Source organism: Hippopotamus amphibius, chromosome 6, assembly GCF_030028045.1.
Source record: "Hippopotamus amphibius kiboko isolate mHipAmp2 chromosome 6, mHipAmp2.hap2, whole genome shotgun sequence".
NCBI classification, from domain to species: Eukaryota; Metazoa; Chordata; class Mammalia; order Artiodactyla; family Hippopotamidae; genus Hippopotamus; species Hippopotamus amphibius.
This window is the reverse complement of record NC_080191.1, coordinates 71430447-71450052: the sequence shown is the minus strand read 5'-3', so window position 1 is coordinate 71450052 and position 19606 is coordinate 71430447. Positions and strand designations below refer to the sequence as shown.

General features: G+C 36.0%; 1 protein-coding gene across 24 annotated transcripts in view; it reads left to right on the top strand.

Annotated features, from left to right (window-relative positions):
* SNAP91 (synaptosome associated protein 91) overlaps positions 1-19606 on the top strand; it is a 148968-nt gene that overhangs the window by 80859 nt on the left and 48503 nt on the right. For 19 of the 24 annotated variants that reach the window (XM_057738498.1, XM_057738497.1, XM_057738519.1 and 16 more), the window contains 3 exons: positions 754-872; positions 18289-18303; positions 18452-18619. In XM_057738498.1, the coding sequence (XP_057594481.1) occupies positions 754-872; positions 18289-18303; positions 18452-18619 (302 nt within the window). The remainder of the gene's footprint in view (positions 1-753; positions 873-18288; positions 18304-18451; positions 18620-19606) is intronic. The other 5 variants (XM_057738521.1, XM_057738520.1, XM_057738517.1 and 2 more) reach the window with 2 other exon arrangements.

Here is a 19606-nt window from a genome sequence, read left to right as displayed (position 1 = left end):
GGTGAGTCCTCTTATAGGCAAACTTGATGTGTTGTAGTTTAATGTAGAAAAAAGGTACAATAGTGATTATTCATTTCAGTATTCGTCAGTTTATAAGTTTTTTTCAAGATAAGAATTATTTACCATAACACAAAACACTTTAGGAAATAGAGAAAAGGAAAAATTACCAATAATTCTCTTACCTTTAATATTTGGATTATGTTTCCTTTTGTCACAGTCCTCATAACCAGCATTTCAGATGCTACCCAGTGGACATAACATGTTTAGAATTCCCCCTTACTTTGAGACATTTATATTTTCCTTTTAATTTCTGCTCTGTGGTTTACTGAGTGACCCATTGCTTGCAGTGTGATTTAACTTTATCTGTAGAGCAAGAGTTGGCAAACGATGGCCCATAGATCAAATCTAGCCCACTGTCTGTTTTTGTAAATACATTTTTATTGGAACAAAGGCACGTTCCTTTGTTTACATACTGTCTGTATCTTAATTCATACTGCACTGGCAGAATCAAATAACAGTAGAGACTATCTAGCCCACAAACCTGAAATTTTTATCATCAGGCCCTCTACAAAAGTAGCTTGCCAACTCTCGGTATAGAGGAACATACGCCTTACTGCTGTACTTTCCAAAATATTATCCTCTTACTGGATTTAAAATATCTAAAATCTGTGATGTTTTCTGCATATGTCTTTATTCAAAAAGCATCTTTACATTTTAAAATTTCAAAATCTGATTTTAAAATGATCCTTTCAGCACTTCTAAACCATCTAGTGATCTCCTGGACCTCCAGCCGGACTTCTCCTCTGCAGGGGCGGCAGCAGCTGCAGCACCAGCACCACCACCACCTTCAGGAGGCGCCACTGCGTGGGGAGGTGAGGGAAACCAGATAGCCATGCCATTTTTCTATTTAGTTACTTTTTGTTTCAGGCTGTAATTGTTATACTTACCTTCTGATTATCCAAAATGGTGCTAGAAACTCGGGCAGAAAATGCTAAGAATGGCATGAGTTGTTTGAAATATATATTGAGAGGGGGCAAAGACAGAAAAAGTGCCCGTAATACAGTTAAAATAGTCAAGTAATCATATAGTTTTTATTTTAAAAGTTGGAACAATGGGAGTATGTTTTCTTTGCTATTCTCAAATCCTGATTATTTTTAGTAATTGCTCTCTAGGGATTCAAACCTTAGAAGATTGGGTGTTCCCATGAATTTACGAGATTACCCAAAGGCAGCATTTTGAATTTGGTTTGTTCAGGTGTGAACTCCTTCATTGATTTCTTTAGACCTGAATTGATTTTATTCATATTGTATTGGGTTGGCCAAAAAGTTCATTCTGGTTTTTCCATAAGATGTTGCAGAAGAACACGAATGAAGTTTTTGGCCAACCCCAATATTTGACTTCATGCAGTTGAAATCTGGGATAGATTTTTGTTTGTGCTAGAAAAGACCCATAATAAACTGGTTAAGAGGAATCACATGTAAGTACTTGATTTCCATTTTATTCATGGATCTTAGGGGAAAAAGGTAAGCTTCTGTCCATATTTGGTTTAAAAGCATATCTAAGACTTCCCTGGTGGTGCAGTGGTTGGGAATCCACCTGCCAGTACAGGGGACACAGGTTCGATCCCTGGCCCAGGAAGATCCCACATGCCATGGAGCAACTAAGCACGTGTGCCACAACTACTGAGCCTGCACTCTACAGCCCACGAGCCACAACTAATGAGCCTGCGTGCCACAACTACTGAAGCCTGCATGCCTAGAGCCCGTGCTTTGCAACAAGAGAAGCCTGCACAGCACAATGAACAGTAGCCACTGCTTGCCACAACTATAGAAAGCCTGCGCACAGCAATGAAGACCCAACACAGCCAACAAAATTAATTAATTAATTAATTAAATAACAGCATATTTAATACCAGTATAAAAATTAATTCCTGCTTAATTCCCAAAGCTTCACAGAGTGAGTGTTAAATACCTTACACTACTGCATCAAATTATCAAAGGAAAAATTTTTTTAAGTTTGAAAATGGCTCATAAACTACAGAAACAACACAGAAGGAATGACATAAGCGAGATGGTGGAATAGGAGGTGTCCCATCATACCTCCCCATAGAAACAATAATTTAGCAGCCATCCAGAAATAAAAGTGCCTTTGTGGGAGCTTTAGGATCCAGTAAGAGATTGCAAAGCTTAAGTGGAGCCCAAGACCAAGAGGAGTTAATTTGAGGAAGCAGGCCTATGGCCAGAGAGGAGGCTCGCCAACCTTGGTCCTGGTGACAGACCTGGAAACGCTGCCATGCCTCTGTGGACTCACTACAGTCTTGTTTGACCGTGATCCTACCCCCAACAACATCTGCCAAGGGACCAGGGACGAGCCGTACATACCCATGCCTTGGGTAGCAGGCCTCCTGACCTTGGTCTCAGTTGTGGACCCTGAAACTACCTGTGACCCAGCTCCAGCCTCTCTCAGTCATGGTCCAGGAAGAGTCCTGCCTGCTCAGGGATCTAGCAGGAGACACACCTGTCTGTGCCCTTAGAGGCAGGTCCAGTGACCTTAGTCCAACCTCAGATCTTAAAGCAGCCTTGTGATTAGGCCCAGCCCCTCCCAGCCTCAGTCAGGGATTAGTCCTGCCCACCCAGTGACCCTGTGGTAGACACATTCATCCATGCCCCTAAGGGCAGGCCTGCAGACCTTGGTCCCAACTCTAGAGCTTAAAGCAACTCTCTGACTTGATTCAGCCCCATGTAGCTGCAGGCCAGGGCTAGTCCTGCCCAGCCAGAGACCCAGCAGGAGCTACACCCAAGCATACATGTGGTAACAAGCCCACCATTCCTGAACTCACCTGCAGACCCTGAAGTGGACTCTTGTCCCAGCTATAACCCTACTAACCAAGGTTGTGAAAGCAGTCCTGTCCACTCAGGGACCAGGAGGCAGGATCCACACCTACCCAAGCCCTTGGTAACAGGCCCACCAACATGGACACTGCAGCAGACCCAGCAGCAGCCACATCACGTGGCCCCAACCCCACTCAACTGCAGTCCCAGAGGCAATATCATCAACCCAGGGACCTGACAGGAGAAGGTCTTTACCTGCCAAAACCAGTGTTTAAAAACAGGAAGAGATGTTTGCTCCTTCAAATGCATAGGCACCAACACAAGGCTACACAGAATACAAAGAATCTGGCAAAACCCCCGCAAAAAACAAAAAACCAAACACAAGAAAATACATTACACTGCCAAAGGAAACTAATAAAGCCTTAGCAACTTACCCTAAAGAAATGGAGAACTGTATGTTACCTGATAATTAATTAAAAATAATCATCTCAAAGAAGCTCAGTGAGAGATAAGAGAATGCAGACAACAAAACAAAATAAAGAAAACTATACATGAACAAAATAAGAAAATAGAAACCATAAAAGGGAACAAAACAGAATACAGTGACAGAACCAAAAAGAAAAACTCAGTAGAGAGCTTCAACAGAAGACTTGATCAGAGTAAAGAATCAAGAAACTCAAATATGGATCGTTAGAAAATAACCAGTTAAAGGAACAAAAAGGAAGAAAAGTGATGCATACAGGACCTGTGGGATGCCATAAAATGAATGAATATACTCATTATGGGAGTTTCAGAAAGAAAAGAAAACAAGAAAGGAAAGAAAGCTTATTTAAAGAAATAATGGCTGAAAACATCCTAAATCATGGAAGGGATATGGGCATTTAAATTCATGAAGTTCAAAAGTCTCCAAGCAAGATCAATCCCAAGAATATTACCTGAGACACAGTATATAATCAGATTGTCAGAAATCAAAGACAAAGAGAAAAATTTGAAAACAACGAGAAAAGCAACTTCTCACATACAAGGGAACCCTCATAAGGCTGTCAGCACATTTCTCAGCAGAAACCTTGCAGGCCAGGAATAAGTAGCATGATATATTCAAAGTACTGAAAGAAGAAAACTGCCAGCCAAGAGTACTATATCTGACAGAGTTGTCCTTCACAAGTGAAAGAGAAAACAAGACATTACCTGACAAACAAAAGCTGAGAGAGTTCATCACCACTTGACATATCTTACAAGAAATGCTAAATGGATTTCTTCAAGATAAAACAAAAGATGCTAAGTAACAATGAGAAAAATGTATGAAAGCACAATATGAGTTTGAACTGTGAGAGTCCACTTATACACAGATTTTTTTCACAGAATATGTAATACACAACTAAACAATCTGTGGTTGGTTGAATCTGCAGAACTGTGGATATGGAGGACCAACTGTAAACACATAGGTGGATTTTTGACTGCATGGAAGGTTGGCTCCCCTAACCCCTTTGTTGTTCAAGGGTCGACTGTATAAGACTCACTGGTAAAAGTGAATATGTAGTCAAATTCAGAATACTCTAATACTGTAAATGTGGTAGGTAAATCACTTAACCCTAGTATGAAAGCTAAAAGACAAGAGAATTTAAAATAACTAAAGCTACAATAATTTGCTACTACATACATAATGTAAAAAGAGTGTGACATCAAAGCATAATACTTGAAGGGTAGGGAAAAGTAAAAGTGTCCTCATTTTTTGTGTGTGATTGAAGTTAAATTGTTATAGGCTCAAAACAGACTATTAAAACTGTAAGATGTTTTATGTAAGTCCCATGGTAAACACAAAGGAAAAAAACCTCTAGTAGATACTAAAGATAAACAGAAAGGAATCAAAGCATACCACTGAGGAAAATCATAAAGTTACAAAGGAAGAGAGCAGGAGTGGAAGGAAAGAACGAAGAAACTATAAAGTAGTCAGAAAACAGTAAACAAAATGACAGTGGTCAGTCGTTACCTACAAATAATTACTATAAATATAAATGGATTAAATTCTCCAATCAAGTGACAGAGTAGTTCAGTGGATATTGAAAAAACAAAAACAAACAAATGAAAAAACAGTATCCAACAATATGGTGCCTACAAGAGACTCCTTTTAACTTTAAGGACACACGGGCGAATTGAAGGGATGGGAAAAGATTTTCAGTCAAAATCTATCACAAGAGACAAAGTCACTATATAATGATAAAATCAATTCATCAAGAGGATATAAATATCAAAATACCTAAATATATAAAGCAAATATTAACAGAACTGAGGGGAGAAATAAACAGCCATGCACTAATAGTAGGAGGCTTCAATATGCCACTTTCAACATTAGATAGGTCATCCAGACAGAAAATCAGTAAGGAAATAGCAAACTTGAATAACAGTTTACCCCAAATGGACCTAACAGGCATATACAGAAAATTTCATCCAGCACAGCAGAATATACATTCTCCTCAAGTACACATACAACATTCTCCAGGGTAGATCATGTGTTGGGACAATAAAAATTTCTTAACAAATTAAAGAAGATTGAAGTCATATGAAGTATCATTCCTGACCTTCAGAGGTATGAAACTATAAATCAGTAACAGAAGGAAACTTTGAAAATTCACAGATATGTGGAGATTTAATAACATACTCATGGCCAACCAGTGAGTCAAAGAAGAAATCAAAAAGAAATTTAAAAGAATCTTGAGACAAAGGAAAATGGAAACACAACATATCAAAACTTACATGATGCTGCAAAAGCAGCTCTAAAAGGGAAGTTTATAGTGCTAAATGCTTCCATAAAAGAAGCAGAAAGATCTCATGGAACTAGATATTAGAACAGACTTAGCCCAAAGATAGCAGAAGGGAGGAAATAATACAAATTAGAGCAGAAATAAATGAAATACAGACTAGAAAGACAATAGAGAAGATCAAGAAAACTGAGTTGATGTTTTTTAAAGATAAAATTACCTTTAGCTAGACTAAACAAGAAAAAAAGAGCAATGACTCAAAAATAAAATTATGAACGAAAGAGGAAACGTTATAGCTGATATCATAAAAATACAAAGAATCGTAAGACTGTTGTAAGCAATTATATGCCATAATTGGATAACCTAAAAGAAATGGATAAATACCTGGAAACATGCAACTGACCAAGATAGGATCATGAAGAAATAGAAAATCTGAACAGACCCATATGAATAAGGAAATTGAAGCAGTAGTCAAAAACCTCCCAACAAAGAAAAACCCATGACCACATAACTTTATAGGTGAATTCTACCAAACATTTAAACAAGAATTAATGCCAGTCCTACTCAGACTCTTTCCAAAAAATTGAAAAGGAGGGAACACTTACTTTTTGAAACTAGTTTTACCCTCATACCAAAGCCAGATATGGACACTGCAAAAAAGGAAAATTATAGGCCATTATCCCTGATGAACATAGCTGCAAAAATCCTTCACAAAATAGTAGCAAACTGAATTCAACAGCACATTAAAAGAATCATACACCATGATCAGGTGGGATTTATCCCTGGGATGCAGTGATGGTTCAACATATGCAAGTGATACACACCACATTACAGAATAAAGGATAAAAATCATATGATCATCTCAGTAGATGCAGAAAAAGCACTTAACAAAGTTCAACAACCTTTCATGATAAAAACTCTCAACAAATTAGGTAGAGAAGGAATGTATCTCAACATGATAAAGAGCATATGTGACAAGTCCACAGCTAACATAATACTTAATGATGAAAAGCTGTAATCTTCCTCTAAGATTAGAAACAAGACAAGGATGCCTACTCTCTCCATTTCTGCTCAGCATAGTACTGGAAGTCTAAGTGAGAGCAATTAGTCAAGAAAAAGAAATAAAAAGATCCAAATAGGAAAGGAAGAAACAAAATTGTCTTTGCAGGTGACATAATCTTATATGTAGAATCCCAGAAGACCACCAAAAAATTGGTTAGCACTAATAAATGAATTCAGTAAAGTTGGGGATATGCAATTTATGTACAAAAATTAACTGCATTTCTATACACCAACAACAAACTATTGAAAAAGAAATTGAAGAAAACAATCTCATTTACAGTAGCATCAAAAAGAATAAAATACTTAGGAATAAATTTATCCAAGAAGGTGAAAACCCTGTGCACTGAAAATTATAAGACATTGATAAAAGAAATTAAAGACACAGATAAATAGAAGGATGTCCTGTATTCATGGATCAGAAGAATTAATATTGTTAAAATGTCCATACTACCCAAAGTGATCTACAGATTCACTGCAACCCCCAGAAAAACTGTAATGGCATTTCCTATTAATAGAAAAAAATTCTATCATTAATACAGACCACAAAAGACCCCAAATAGCCAAAGAAAGATAAACAAAGGCTGGAAGCATCAAACTTCTCGAAATTAACCTATATCACAAAGCCATGGTAACCAAAACAGGATGGTACTGGCATGAAAACAGACACCTCAACCAACAGAACAAGAGAATAGAGAGCCCAGAAATAAACCCATGCATGTTCTGTTGGCTAACCTTTCACAAGGATACCAAGAATACACATCAGGGAACAGATAGTCTCTTTAATAAGTGGTATTGGGAAAACTAGATATCTATGTGCAAAACAATGAAATCGGAACCTTATCTTACACCATACACAAAAATTAACTCAGATGGACTAAAGACTTAAATATAAGATCTGCAACCATAAAACCCTAGAAGAAAACACAGGGGAAAAACTCCTCGACCTTGATCTTAGTGGTGAGTTTTTCGGTTTGCCACCGAAAGCACAGGCAACAAAAGCAAAAATAAGCAAGTGAGACTACATTCAAACTAAAAAGCTCTGCACAACAAGGAAAACAAACAACAGAATGAAAATGCAACCTGTAGAATGGGAGAAAATATTTGCCAAAAAAAACCCACCCAGAATTGATTTTAAAATGGGCAGAGGACATAAATAGACATTTTCCAAAGAGGATATGCAAACGGCCAACAGGTAAATGAAAAGGTGTTCACTGCCATTAATCATCAGGAAAATGCAAGTCAAAACCAAGAGATAGCACCCCACACTTATTAGGATGACTGTTACCAAAAAGACAAGAGATAACAAGTGTTTGGTGAGCGTGTGGAAAAAAGTGAACCATTATACACTACTGGTAGGAATGGAAATTGGTACAGCCATTATGGAAAACAGTATAGCAGTTCCTCAAAAAATTGAAAACAGAACTGTCACATGATTCACCAGTCTCACTTCTGGATGGACGGATATCTGTACTCCCATGTTCATTGCAGCATTGTCCACAAAAGCAAAGATAAAAAAATAACCTAAGTGTCTGTCAACAGACAAAAGGATAAGGAAAACATATTGTATATATTCAATAGAATATTAATTAGCCCTTTAAAAGGAAGGAAATCCCCCTGTTTGTGACAGTATGGATGAACATGAAGGATGTTATCCTAAGTAAATAAGCCAGACACAGAAAGACAACTATATGATCTCACTTAACGTGTGAAATCTAAAAAAGTCAAACTCAAAGACCCACAAAGTAGAAGGGTGGTTGCCAGGGGCTGGTGGTGGGTGATGGAGGGCAGGGCACAGAATGGGAAGACATTGGTCAAAGGGCACAAAAGGTCAGTTGTAAGTTGAATAACTTCTGGAGATCTAGTGTAAGGTATGGTTACTATAATTACTAATACTGTATCGTATACTTAAAATTTGCTAACAGAGTATATCTTAAGTATTCACAATACAAAAATATAGTAACTATGTGAGATGATGGATGTGTTAATTAGTTTGGTTGTGGTAATCTTTTCATAATGTATATGTATAACTAAATCATCACATTGTGCATTTTTAATATATATAATTTTTGTATGCCAGTTATACCTCAATACAGCTGAGGTGGGTGAGGAGAAACAACACTGGTAAAAGATGTTAACTTGCTGATAAGGAAACCAGTAAGATGGTAACACTCGTTCAAAGAGCATCATGAGGAACTCTGGTTATTTATAGACATTTGAAAAGAAATGTTAAAATTAGATGGCTATGTTAGGTACAAAACTGGTTAGGGTCCAATATGGCAATAAAAATCATGTCTTGAGGTTATCTTTTCTCCCAGACAAGATTATTGCATCACTAATAGATGAGAACTGTAACTCAGTATATCATTTCAGAATCAGAGTCCTTAGTTAAGAGTTAAATTGCAACATCAAATGAAGATACATTCCCATCGGTGATTAAATAATCCTTGGGTGAGCTTGGTGAACATTGGCAGTATGACATCAAAAGTACCTGCTATAATCACTTGATTTTATTTCCAAGTTTTTTGGTAACAAAATAAAAGTAATTAGTTATGAAATAAAGTTGCTAACTATATATACAAGCACTTAAAATATTGGTACTTTTCCATTTAAATACTTAAAACTTCTTTGTTGTTAAAATGAAGTTAAAACTTCACTTAACTTTATTAAATTTCAATTGGTAAAGGAAAATATTGTTGAAGAAATTTCATAAGGGCCTTCTTCTTGTTCTCATGTGTTTTCATTCTGAGTTTAATCTTTTTGAAATGTTTGATTATTTCAATTTACTATTTTCATTGCCACAGTATCTTATACAATGTATTGTGTTTTCCTATTTATTTAAGAATGCTTCAAATCCATATACGTAAATCAGACTTAGTCAGAAAATTTATGTAAATGACCTTTGTAGAACTTTTATAATTTAAAATTTAGTGTTAATTATCAATTTGTGGGATTATACAAAAACTTTTTTCAGTATTGTGTGAATGTATTAACTCTAATTCTCTCAACTAATTAAATCAGTAGATATTTTACACTTTATAATTTTTAGAACTTATCATTTAGTGGTTTAGTGATTTAGAACTTTACTAAGCAGTGAAATTGTAAGCTGTCTCCTTTCACTGTATTCTCCACTGTCAAATTGAAGAGAAATTGTGTCCTTTTCGTTTGGTTGGTTGGTTTTGCACCAAAAGAATAATAAATGAAAAAGAAAACCCACGTGAAATCTTTTAAAATTGCAGTGTAATATTTTTTTTTAATTTTTGGTCACACTGAATGGCATGTGGGATCTTAGTTCCCAGCCAGGGATCAAACCCATGTCCCTTGCAGTGTGGAAGCACAGAGTCGTAACCATTGGACTGCCAGGAAATTCCTGACATTTTTTCATAGTCATCTGAAAGTACTTTTCACTAAGACACATAATATTATAAAGAATAAGTTATAATAACCAATTTTATTGTAACACATTTCAGTCTTGTTAGGAAGAAATAACTGTTGATGATTGAAACACTGAGGTATCAGTGGATGTAGAAGAAAGCAAATTAGTGTGATTTTAGCCAGGGGTGTGCAGTGTGGACCTGCAGTTTATACCTTGCTCAAAAGCAGAGTGAGAGGGCTGAAATCCAGCCTGCTTTCTGCTAGCCAAGCTGTGGGCTTTCTTCACCCTTGAGGAAGAAGCGCCTTTCCTTTTCCAAACTGCTCGTCCAACAGGAGGGCTTTTTTATGATTAGTACAAAGCACATTATGGTGGATGAAATGTTGGCTTAGGGCTTGATGGTTAGCGTTAGTCTTTCGTCTCAACAAAATATCTACAGCTACTTTCATAGCAGTAGAAAAGTCAGTTGGGGAGAAAAACACTAATGAATAAATTCTCCCATTCCTAAGCAAAATAGTAAAAATTATAAGCCTTAAGAAATTCAAGTAGGGAATTCCCTGGCGGTCCAGTGGTTAGGACTCCGAATTCTCACTTCCAGGGCCCAGATTCAGTCCCTGGTCGGGGAACTAAGATCCCACAAGCTGTGCACATGGCCAAAAATTAAAAAATAAAGTAAAATATGTATCTTATTTTTTAAAAAAGAAATTCAAGTAAACTAGTGTAATATGAAATTGCAAAATAATAGTTACCTTCAGCTTACATTTATTCTATAGATACCCAGTAGTATTTGAAGAGAACGCTAAATTGTTACAAATATGTTTTGGCTTATTTGACTAAGCAAAAAATTAAATGAGTAAAACCACTTTCTCAATCTTGTTTGATAAGATCAAGCCACTTTACTATTACTGTAGTTTATTTGAGTCGTGTGTAATTAGATGGTAAAATACAAACTTTAAAAAACTTTTTTAGACCTATGTGGATGGTCTAAAATAATCATGATATTAAGAGGATTTCCTTTTCAGATGACCGTGGCCGCATCAGGTATTTATGAAATTCTCTTGGGGGTTCTGGGTACTGATAAGTATTGCCATTTTAAGGGACATATTGTAAAGAATAGTATTTCTTCTTGTTGGTATAAACCAAGTTTTGGCAAATTTTTATTTTATAAATTTAATCTAAATATTGCATATTACATGTGGTATTCTGCCAGCCAATAATGAGCGTGTTTGACTGAAAGAATACAGAACATTTTTAAAATCCCTACCTTTCTCCCCATAAAAGCAAGATGGTTTTTTTTTCTTTATGATAAATTCATCTCTCTGCACAAATGAGTGTATGTGGTATATTTCTGTGCATCTTGGAAGTGGAAATTGGATAATTTCTTATTGTAAATGCTTGAAGTGAAATTTCTATTTTTTGAGAAATAGAGGATTACTCCTAGGGTTTTATTAGAGGAAGTAGACTTAATAGAAATTAATTAACACACCCTTGAAGGCTCATCAGTATTGTGTGATTACACAACTTTAATAGTTTCCACATGGAATATTAGTTACAGTATAAGCAGTTTTTGTGACCCATATTACTGTTTGCTTGTTAATTAAATCTGGGGTGGGAGGGAGCACATCTGTAGGGTGTTTTCGTACACATTCATGTGTACACACACACACACACACACACACACACACTCTATCTGAAAGATTTACAGAAGCTTTGAAATTCACAGTCCTATAGTGAAAAATTATCATTTAACTAAAAATGTCGGCTATTTTTTTTATTGAAATATAATTGACATACAACATTATATTAGTTTCAGGTGTACAACATTCAACATTTATATACATTGTGAAATGATCACAACAATAAGGCTGGTTATCACCTAAGCTATTGCTGTTATTAACTTTATCGAGCATTTGATATGTTCTGGGTATGGGTGAGCAGTTAAATATATTAATACAATTAATCTTCACAAAAACCTAAAGTGTTTAGCTCCATCTCACTGCACAGTATAGACTTCCTTGTTAATTTAGTTGTAGTTCTGTTTCCTTGGCTACAGGGAATGTTTTCTAGCAATTTCTGTAATACAGAGGAAAAAAACTCTGATTAGGTACTATTTGCAAATAGTTTGAACTCATGCTGTAGTGATTTTTTTTTTTCTGGTATGGTTTAATCCTCTAAGTGGCAGTTTTGAGAATATTTAATAACTGTCCCTATCATCCTATAATAGGGACTTTTATAGTAGAAAAAAATTTGCATAAAACAAGGAATAAATAACATAAATTACATTCCATCTAAGAAATTAAGATTTTGGAGAGTAAAACCTGTGGTTTCCAAGAGTGGAAAAAGTTTTTCAACATCAATTATCCACCAATATGCTTAATCATTGTACATTTTCTTCGGAAGTTTTACGTCCCATCTTCCATCATATCATTCTCATCAGCCTTTGTCTGAACAAAACACTAGTTTAGAGCAACTAATATTTTAATTGTTTATACTTCTTTTTAAAATCTTTTTAGCTCTCTTTCCTTCTAGTGCACATGAACAGTCTTCTCCTTTCTCACTTACCAAATGTATGAAATAAATTACCCACACCCTGTGATAAACAGTGGGAGGTCTAGAAACTGTTAAATCCCATGGCTTTTAGTTCTTCTGCTAAGTCACGCTGCAGCTTGAAGTAGCCATTGATAAGGGCTAGGCTAGGGAGAGCCCCACCAATGCCAGGAGAAGAGAGAATCTAAGTCTCTCTGGCTTCTGATGACCCACTTTGTTTTCTAATTTATATTTTTAGGATGTGTGACTGTAGAGTAACAGTTGTATGGGGCCAGGTCCCGTCGGTTTGAGGAATGATTGGAAGGACCTTCTACTCCTCAGGATTTGGGACCTGGACACCTAATAGCAGAAAATACCATATCGTCAACATAGATCCTTTTGCCAGCTATTCAGTAGGCATACATTCTAAAGTTTAAAAACTGTTTCTAATGTCAAGAACTCAATGTGCTGTAATTTTCTAGTGTTGCTATGAAATATGTACTTGTAAGATTTGGTTTTAGGAAGAACTTTGATAATATTAGTGGATCTGAAGAGTGTTTTCCATCGTATTTATTGGGTTCGCAAATTGCATATTTAAATGAATGTGATGATTTTTTTCTGCCAGTTTTGTTGAGATATAATTGATGGACAGCACTGTAAGTTTAAGGTGTACAGCATAATGATTTGACTTACATACATCATGAAATGATTACCACAATAAGTTTAGTGAACATCCATCATTTCATATAAATACAAAATTAAAGAAATAGAAAAAAATTTTTCCTTGTGCTGAGAACTATTAGGATTTACTCTCTTAACAACTTTCATATGTAACATACAACGGTGCTACTTACGTTCTTCATGTTGTATATTATACCCCTAGTACGTTCTCATAACTGGTACCTTTTGACTGCCTCCATCAAACTCCTCCCCTACTCTTCCCCTTCCTCTGATAACCACAAATCTGATCTCTGTTTCTGTGTGTGTGTGTGTGTGTGTGTGTGTGTGTGTGTGTGTTTGTTTTGAAGTATAATTGACCTACAACACTGAAAGCTCCCATTATACAACATAGTGATTCAATATTTCTATACATTTCAAAATGATCACCCCTGTAAGGCTAGTTACAATCTGTCACCATACAAAAATATTGCTTGTTAATAACTATGTTCCCCACAATGTATGTAATCCCCATGACTCATTTCTATTGAAACGGAAAGTTTGTTCCTCTTAATCTCCCTCACCTGTTTCTTTCCTAGCCCCCAACCCCTCCCCTCTGGCAACCATCTGTTTGTTCGCTGTATCTATGATTGTTTGTTTTGTTATGTTTGTTCATTTGGGGTTTTTTTTTAGATTCCACATATAAGTGAAATCAAACAGTATTTGGTTTTCTCTGACTTATTTCACCTAGCACTATACCCTCTAGGCCCATTTACGTTGTCCACAAATGGCGAAATTTCACTCTTTCTTATGGCTAAGTAATAGTCCATCATGTATATATATATACACACACACACATATCCATACACACATCTGTATAGATAGATAGATAGACAGACAGACAGAAACACACCACATCTTCTTTATCTGTTCATCTAATGATGGGCATTTAGGTTGCTTCCATATCTTAGCTATTATAAATAATGCTGCAGTGAACATAGGGATGCATATATTTTTTCTAATTAGTGTTTTCATTTTCTTTAGATAAATACCCAGGAGTGGAATTGCTGGATCACGTGGTAGTTCTATTTTTAATTTTTGGAGGAATCTCTATACCGTTTTCCATAGTGGTTGCAACAATTTACATTCCCACCAACAGGGCATGAGGGTTCCCTTTTCATCACATTCTCACTAACACTTGTCATTCGTGGTCTCATTGTCTTTTCAGTAATAGCCAGTCTAATAGGGTGTGAGGTTATGTCTCATTATGGTTTTGAGTTTAATTTCGCTGATGATTAGTGATGTTGTGCATCTTTTCATTTGCTATCTGTATGTCTTCTTTGGAAAATGTCTACTCAGGTCCTCTGCCCATTTTTAAGTTTGAGTTGTATGAGTTATTTGTGTATTTTGGATATTAACCCCTTATTGGATATATCATTTTCAAATATCTTCTCCCATTCGGTAGGTGGCCTTTTATTTTGTTGATAGTTTCCTTCACCTTGCAAAAGCTTTCTGGTTTGCTGTAGTCCCATTTGTTTGTTTTTGCTTTTGTTTCCCTTGCCTGAGGAGCCGTAGTCAAAGAAATATTGTTAAGACCAGTATCAGAGAGTATACTGCCTATGTTTTCTTCGAGAAGTTTTATGGTTTCAGGTGACTTTTATCCATTTTTAATTTATTATTGTACATGGTGTGAGAAAGTAGTCCAGTTTGATTCTTTTGCATGTAGCTGTCCAGTTTTCCTAACACCATTTATTGAAGAGGCTGTCTTTTCCTTGTTGTATATTGTTGCCTCCTTTGTTGTAGATTAATTGCCAGGTAAGTGTGGGTTCACTTACTGATAGTTCACTCTTAGTGTGTGGAAACTCAGCAGATAACTGATTTTGTATCCTGCAACTTTGCTAAATTCATTGTGAGGTCTAGTCGTTTTTTTGGTGGCATCTTCAGGATTTTCTATGTATGGTATCCTGTCTTCTGCAAAGAGTGACAGTTTTACTACTTCCTTTACAATTTGGATTCTTTTCATTTCTTTTTCTGATTGTATGACTGCTGTGGCTAGGAGTGCCAATGCTATGTTGAAGAAAAGTAGCAAGAGCGGGAATCTTTCCCTTAGTCTCCATCTTAGAGGAGCAGCTTTTCTCTTTTCACTGTTGAGTATGATGTTAGCTGTGGGTTTGTCATATGTGGCCTTTATTATGTTGAAGTGTGTTCCCTCTCTGCTCCCTTTGTTGAGAGGTTTTATCATAAATGGATGTTGATTTTTGTCAGAAGTTTTTTCCACGTTTGTTGAGATGATCACATGATTTTTTTTTCTACAGTTTGTTAGTGTGGTGTGTCACATTGATTTGTAGATACTGAAACATCCTTGCATCCCTGGGATAAATCCTACTTGATCATGATGTATGCTCTTTTTACTGTATTGTTGAATTTGGCTTGCTAATATGTTGTTGAGGATTTTTGCATCTATATTCATCAGTGATATTGGCCTGCAATTTTCTGTTTTTGTGATATCTTTGGTTTGGGATCAAGGTGTTGCTGCCCTTGTGGAATATGAGTTCAGGGGTTTTCCTTCCTCTGCAGTTTTTTGGAAGAGTTTCAAAAGGATGGGTGCTAAGTCTTCAATAAATATTTGTTAGAAGTCACCTGTGAAGCCATCTGGTCCTGGACTTCCATTTGTTGGGAGTTTTTCTTATTACTGATTCAGTTTCATTACTGGTAATTGATCTGTTTGTATTTTCTATTTTTTCCTGACTCAATATTGGGAAATTGTCCCTTTCTTCTAGCTTGTCCTTTTTTTTTTTTTTTTTTGGCATGTAATTGTTTGTAGGAATCTCTTATGCTCCTTTGTATTTCTGCAGTGTTGGTTGTAACTTCTTTTTCGTTTCTGATTTTATTAATTTGGATCCTCTCTTTTTCCTTGATGAGTCTGGCTAAAGGTGTATCATTGTTTTTTATTTCTTTCAAAGAACCAGCTCTCAGTTTCATTGATCTTTTCTATTGTTTTTTAGTCTCTATTTCATTTATTTCTGCTCTGATCTTTATGATTTCTTTCCTTTTTCTAACTTTTGTATTTGTGTGTTCTTCTTTTTATAATTCTTTTAGGTGTAAGGTTAGGTTGTATTTGAGATTTTTCTAATTTCCTGAGATAGGCTTATATTGCTATAAGCTTCCCTCTCAGAATTGTTTTTTCTACTTCCCATAGATTTGGGGTCACTGTATTTTCATTTGTCTCCAGGTATTTTTTTATTTCTTCTTTGATTTCTTCAGTGATCCATTCATTTAGTAATGTATTGTTTAGTCTCCATGGGTTTGTGGCTTTTGAAGTTTTTTCTTGCAGTTGATTTCTAGTCTCAGCATTGTAGTTGGAAAAGATGCTTGATATGATTTCAGTGTTCTTAAATTTACTGGGACTTTTTTGTTGCCTGGCATATGATCTATCCTAGAGATTGTTCCATGTGCTCTTGAAAAGAATGTATATTCTGCTGCTTTTGGATGGAATGTTTATGTGTGTTTGAGTGTGTGTGTGTGTGTGTGTACATTTAAATTTATATTTTATATATAAAATCCATCTGATCTAATATATAGTTTAAGGCCAGTGTCTCCTTATTAGTTTTATGTCTGGATGATCTGTCCATTGATGCAAGTGGGATGTTAAAGTCTCCTACTCTTACTGTGTTATTGTCAGTTTCTCCTTTTGTGTCTGTTAATGTTGGCTTTATGTATTCAGGTGCTCCTGTGTTGGGTGCATATATATTTACAGTTGTTATATCTTCTTCATTAATTGAGCCCTTGATTGTTGTGTAATGTCTTGCTTTGTCTCTTGCAACAGTCTTTATTTTATGGTCTATTTTGTCTCACATAAGTATTGCTACCCCGGCTTTTCATTTCCATTTACGTAGAATACCTTTTTCCATCCCCTCACTTTCAGTCTGTGTGTCTTTATATCTAAAGTACTTATTTTTAATGTCAAATTTATGTTTATCAATCTTTTAAATGTCTTCTAGAATTTTTGGTTTACTGAGTTCTCATATTGTTTTTAGGGCTCTGAAAAAAAATACCTCTCTAATGAGTTCTGATAAAGTTTCCTCATGATTAAAATAAATTTCCAGTGACATTCATGAATTTGAAAGTGACCCCTGAGATTTATCACATGGCTGAGAGTAGAAGAATGCTATTAGACACTCTAAATGTTTAACCTAAAGTCATAGTATAATTAAAAATAATCCCTCCTTGGCTTTTTATTTAGGATGCTAACTGTAATCCCACTGTTGATCACTGAGAAAGTCGGAACCTCCCAATGGAATGCTGACCTCAGAAGCATTGAAAAGTTTTGATCCTACATAATCTCTCACATTCTTCTTAAAAATAATTTTCATATGTTGTCACATAATGTTTATAAATGTGAAGATTATATATTGAATCAAAAAACATCTGGTAATGTGAAACTTACGAAGAAGAAAATAGTTTAGGTTAGAGTTTCTTTTTTCTAACCCCTAAACTTGCAATCAACTTAGTATCGGGTTGGCCAAAAAGCTTGTTCAGGTTTTTCTGAACGAGCTTATGGAAAAACCGAATGAACTTTCTGGCCAACCCAATATGTTCTGCAGTCAAACTGTAGCCATTGTAAAAACTCTAATTCATGCTCTGTTATTCTGCACTGAAGTGATGCATCAAATAAAGAGGGTCAATAAAGTTCAGTTAAGTACAGTGTCCTCAGAATTGACAATTATAGTATAATGAAATCAACCAAAGCAGATGCGGTGGTAGTAAATCTGAAAAGAAATCGAGTTTGCCAAAGTTGTTTAGACCTAACTTAAGGTAAGTCTGTTGACCTCCCTTGCTCTCAGTTTTCCCGTCTATGAAATTGGAAATTTGATCTAGAGGATCCCTAAGGTGCCTTCCGGCTCAGAAGTTCCATGATAATAATAGGTAATGCATTTATTTTTTTTCATTACAAATGGTCTAGAAAGGTGCACAAAGCTAACGTTTCTTCAGTTAGTGCCTCACCCTGCCTGGCCATTGGTGTGGTTGTAAGTTTCAGCTTTGTCTCTTATTCCTTCATATGCTGACCCATGGACATCGATAGACCTTTTGGGAGAGGGTGAGTAAAGCTTTATTTGGAAACTTCTGTCTCGAGAGACTTCCGTATCTTGATAACTGTCCTCACTTTGATCGTTTGGAGCCTGGTATATCTTTTGTCCTTTCCTTTTCTTCTCTTCCATTTGTTCTCTGTCTCTGGTGCGACATAGATTCTTTGGCTGCACTTTCCTCTGTTCCCTCTGAAGCACAGATTTCAGATCCATTCGCACCAGAACCTGCTCCTCCTGCTACAACTGCTGAAATTGCAACTACTTCAGCCTCTGCCTCAACTACTACAACTGTTACTGCTGTCACTGCTGACGTGGATCTCTTTGGAGGTTAGTCAGTCACATCACGTTTCTTTCATTTTCCTTCCAAGACTGCTAAAATTACCATAGCATTATAGCATTTGAAATTTTTTACATGATAGAACATGGCTGATAGATAGAACATGCATGGCATAGTGTTTAAGTACTTTTAAAATATTTATTCATATGTATTTATCGTTACTCAATTTGTCAACTTCATATTCATTTAATTTTAGTGGTTTTAGAGCAGAGGTTGCAATGCTTTGGACCTATTTAATTTTCTGTTTTTTTGCAAAGTTAGGATTTAAGTTGCTGTTAGAACTCTTGTCCCATGTATGCTCCAGCCCTGCAGTATCTGTAAGAGTGGTACCAGATCCTTCTATCATATATAGAATTGGCTTTTTGAATTCTTTTTTTTTAGATTCGAACTAGCTGAGAGAAAAAAATATTTGGGGAATATTGGTGGAGAAATCCTGGCCTAAGTTATTTTTTAAGATTCCCTGGCAGTCCAGTGGTTAGGACTCTATGCTTCCACTGCAGGGGGCACAGGTTTGCTCCCTGGTCAGGGAACTAAGATCCTGCATGCCACGCAGCGTGCCAAAAAAAAGAAAAAAGATTTAGGACAAAAAAATCTTCTAAGAGGAGTTCAGATCTAAAGATCTTTGAAGAGAGTTTAGGGATATGTCCATTTTTGCAACTTTAAGCTTATTCTGACCAAGCAAAATCTTGGATCGTCTTTGGCTTTGGAACTTTGAGAGATCATAGGAGTCAGTGCTTGCAGTGCTGATTGAAAACAGGTTTAGATCAGACCTTGAGATGATTGACAATATTTTTTCCATGCAGTTGTAAACTCTGACTTAGAGTTGATTTACAGCCATAAACTTGATAAAATATCCTAGACTCTGCTAATATAATACACCTAGACCTGATGAACCATCTGAAACCAGCTTATTTACATCTTCCCATCTTGAGTGGTGCTAATGTCCAAGCCTGGAGAAGTGCTCACTTCAGATGTAT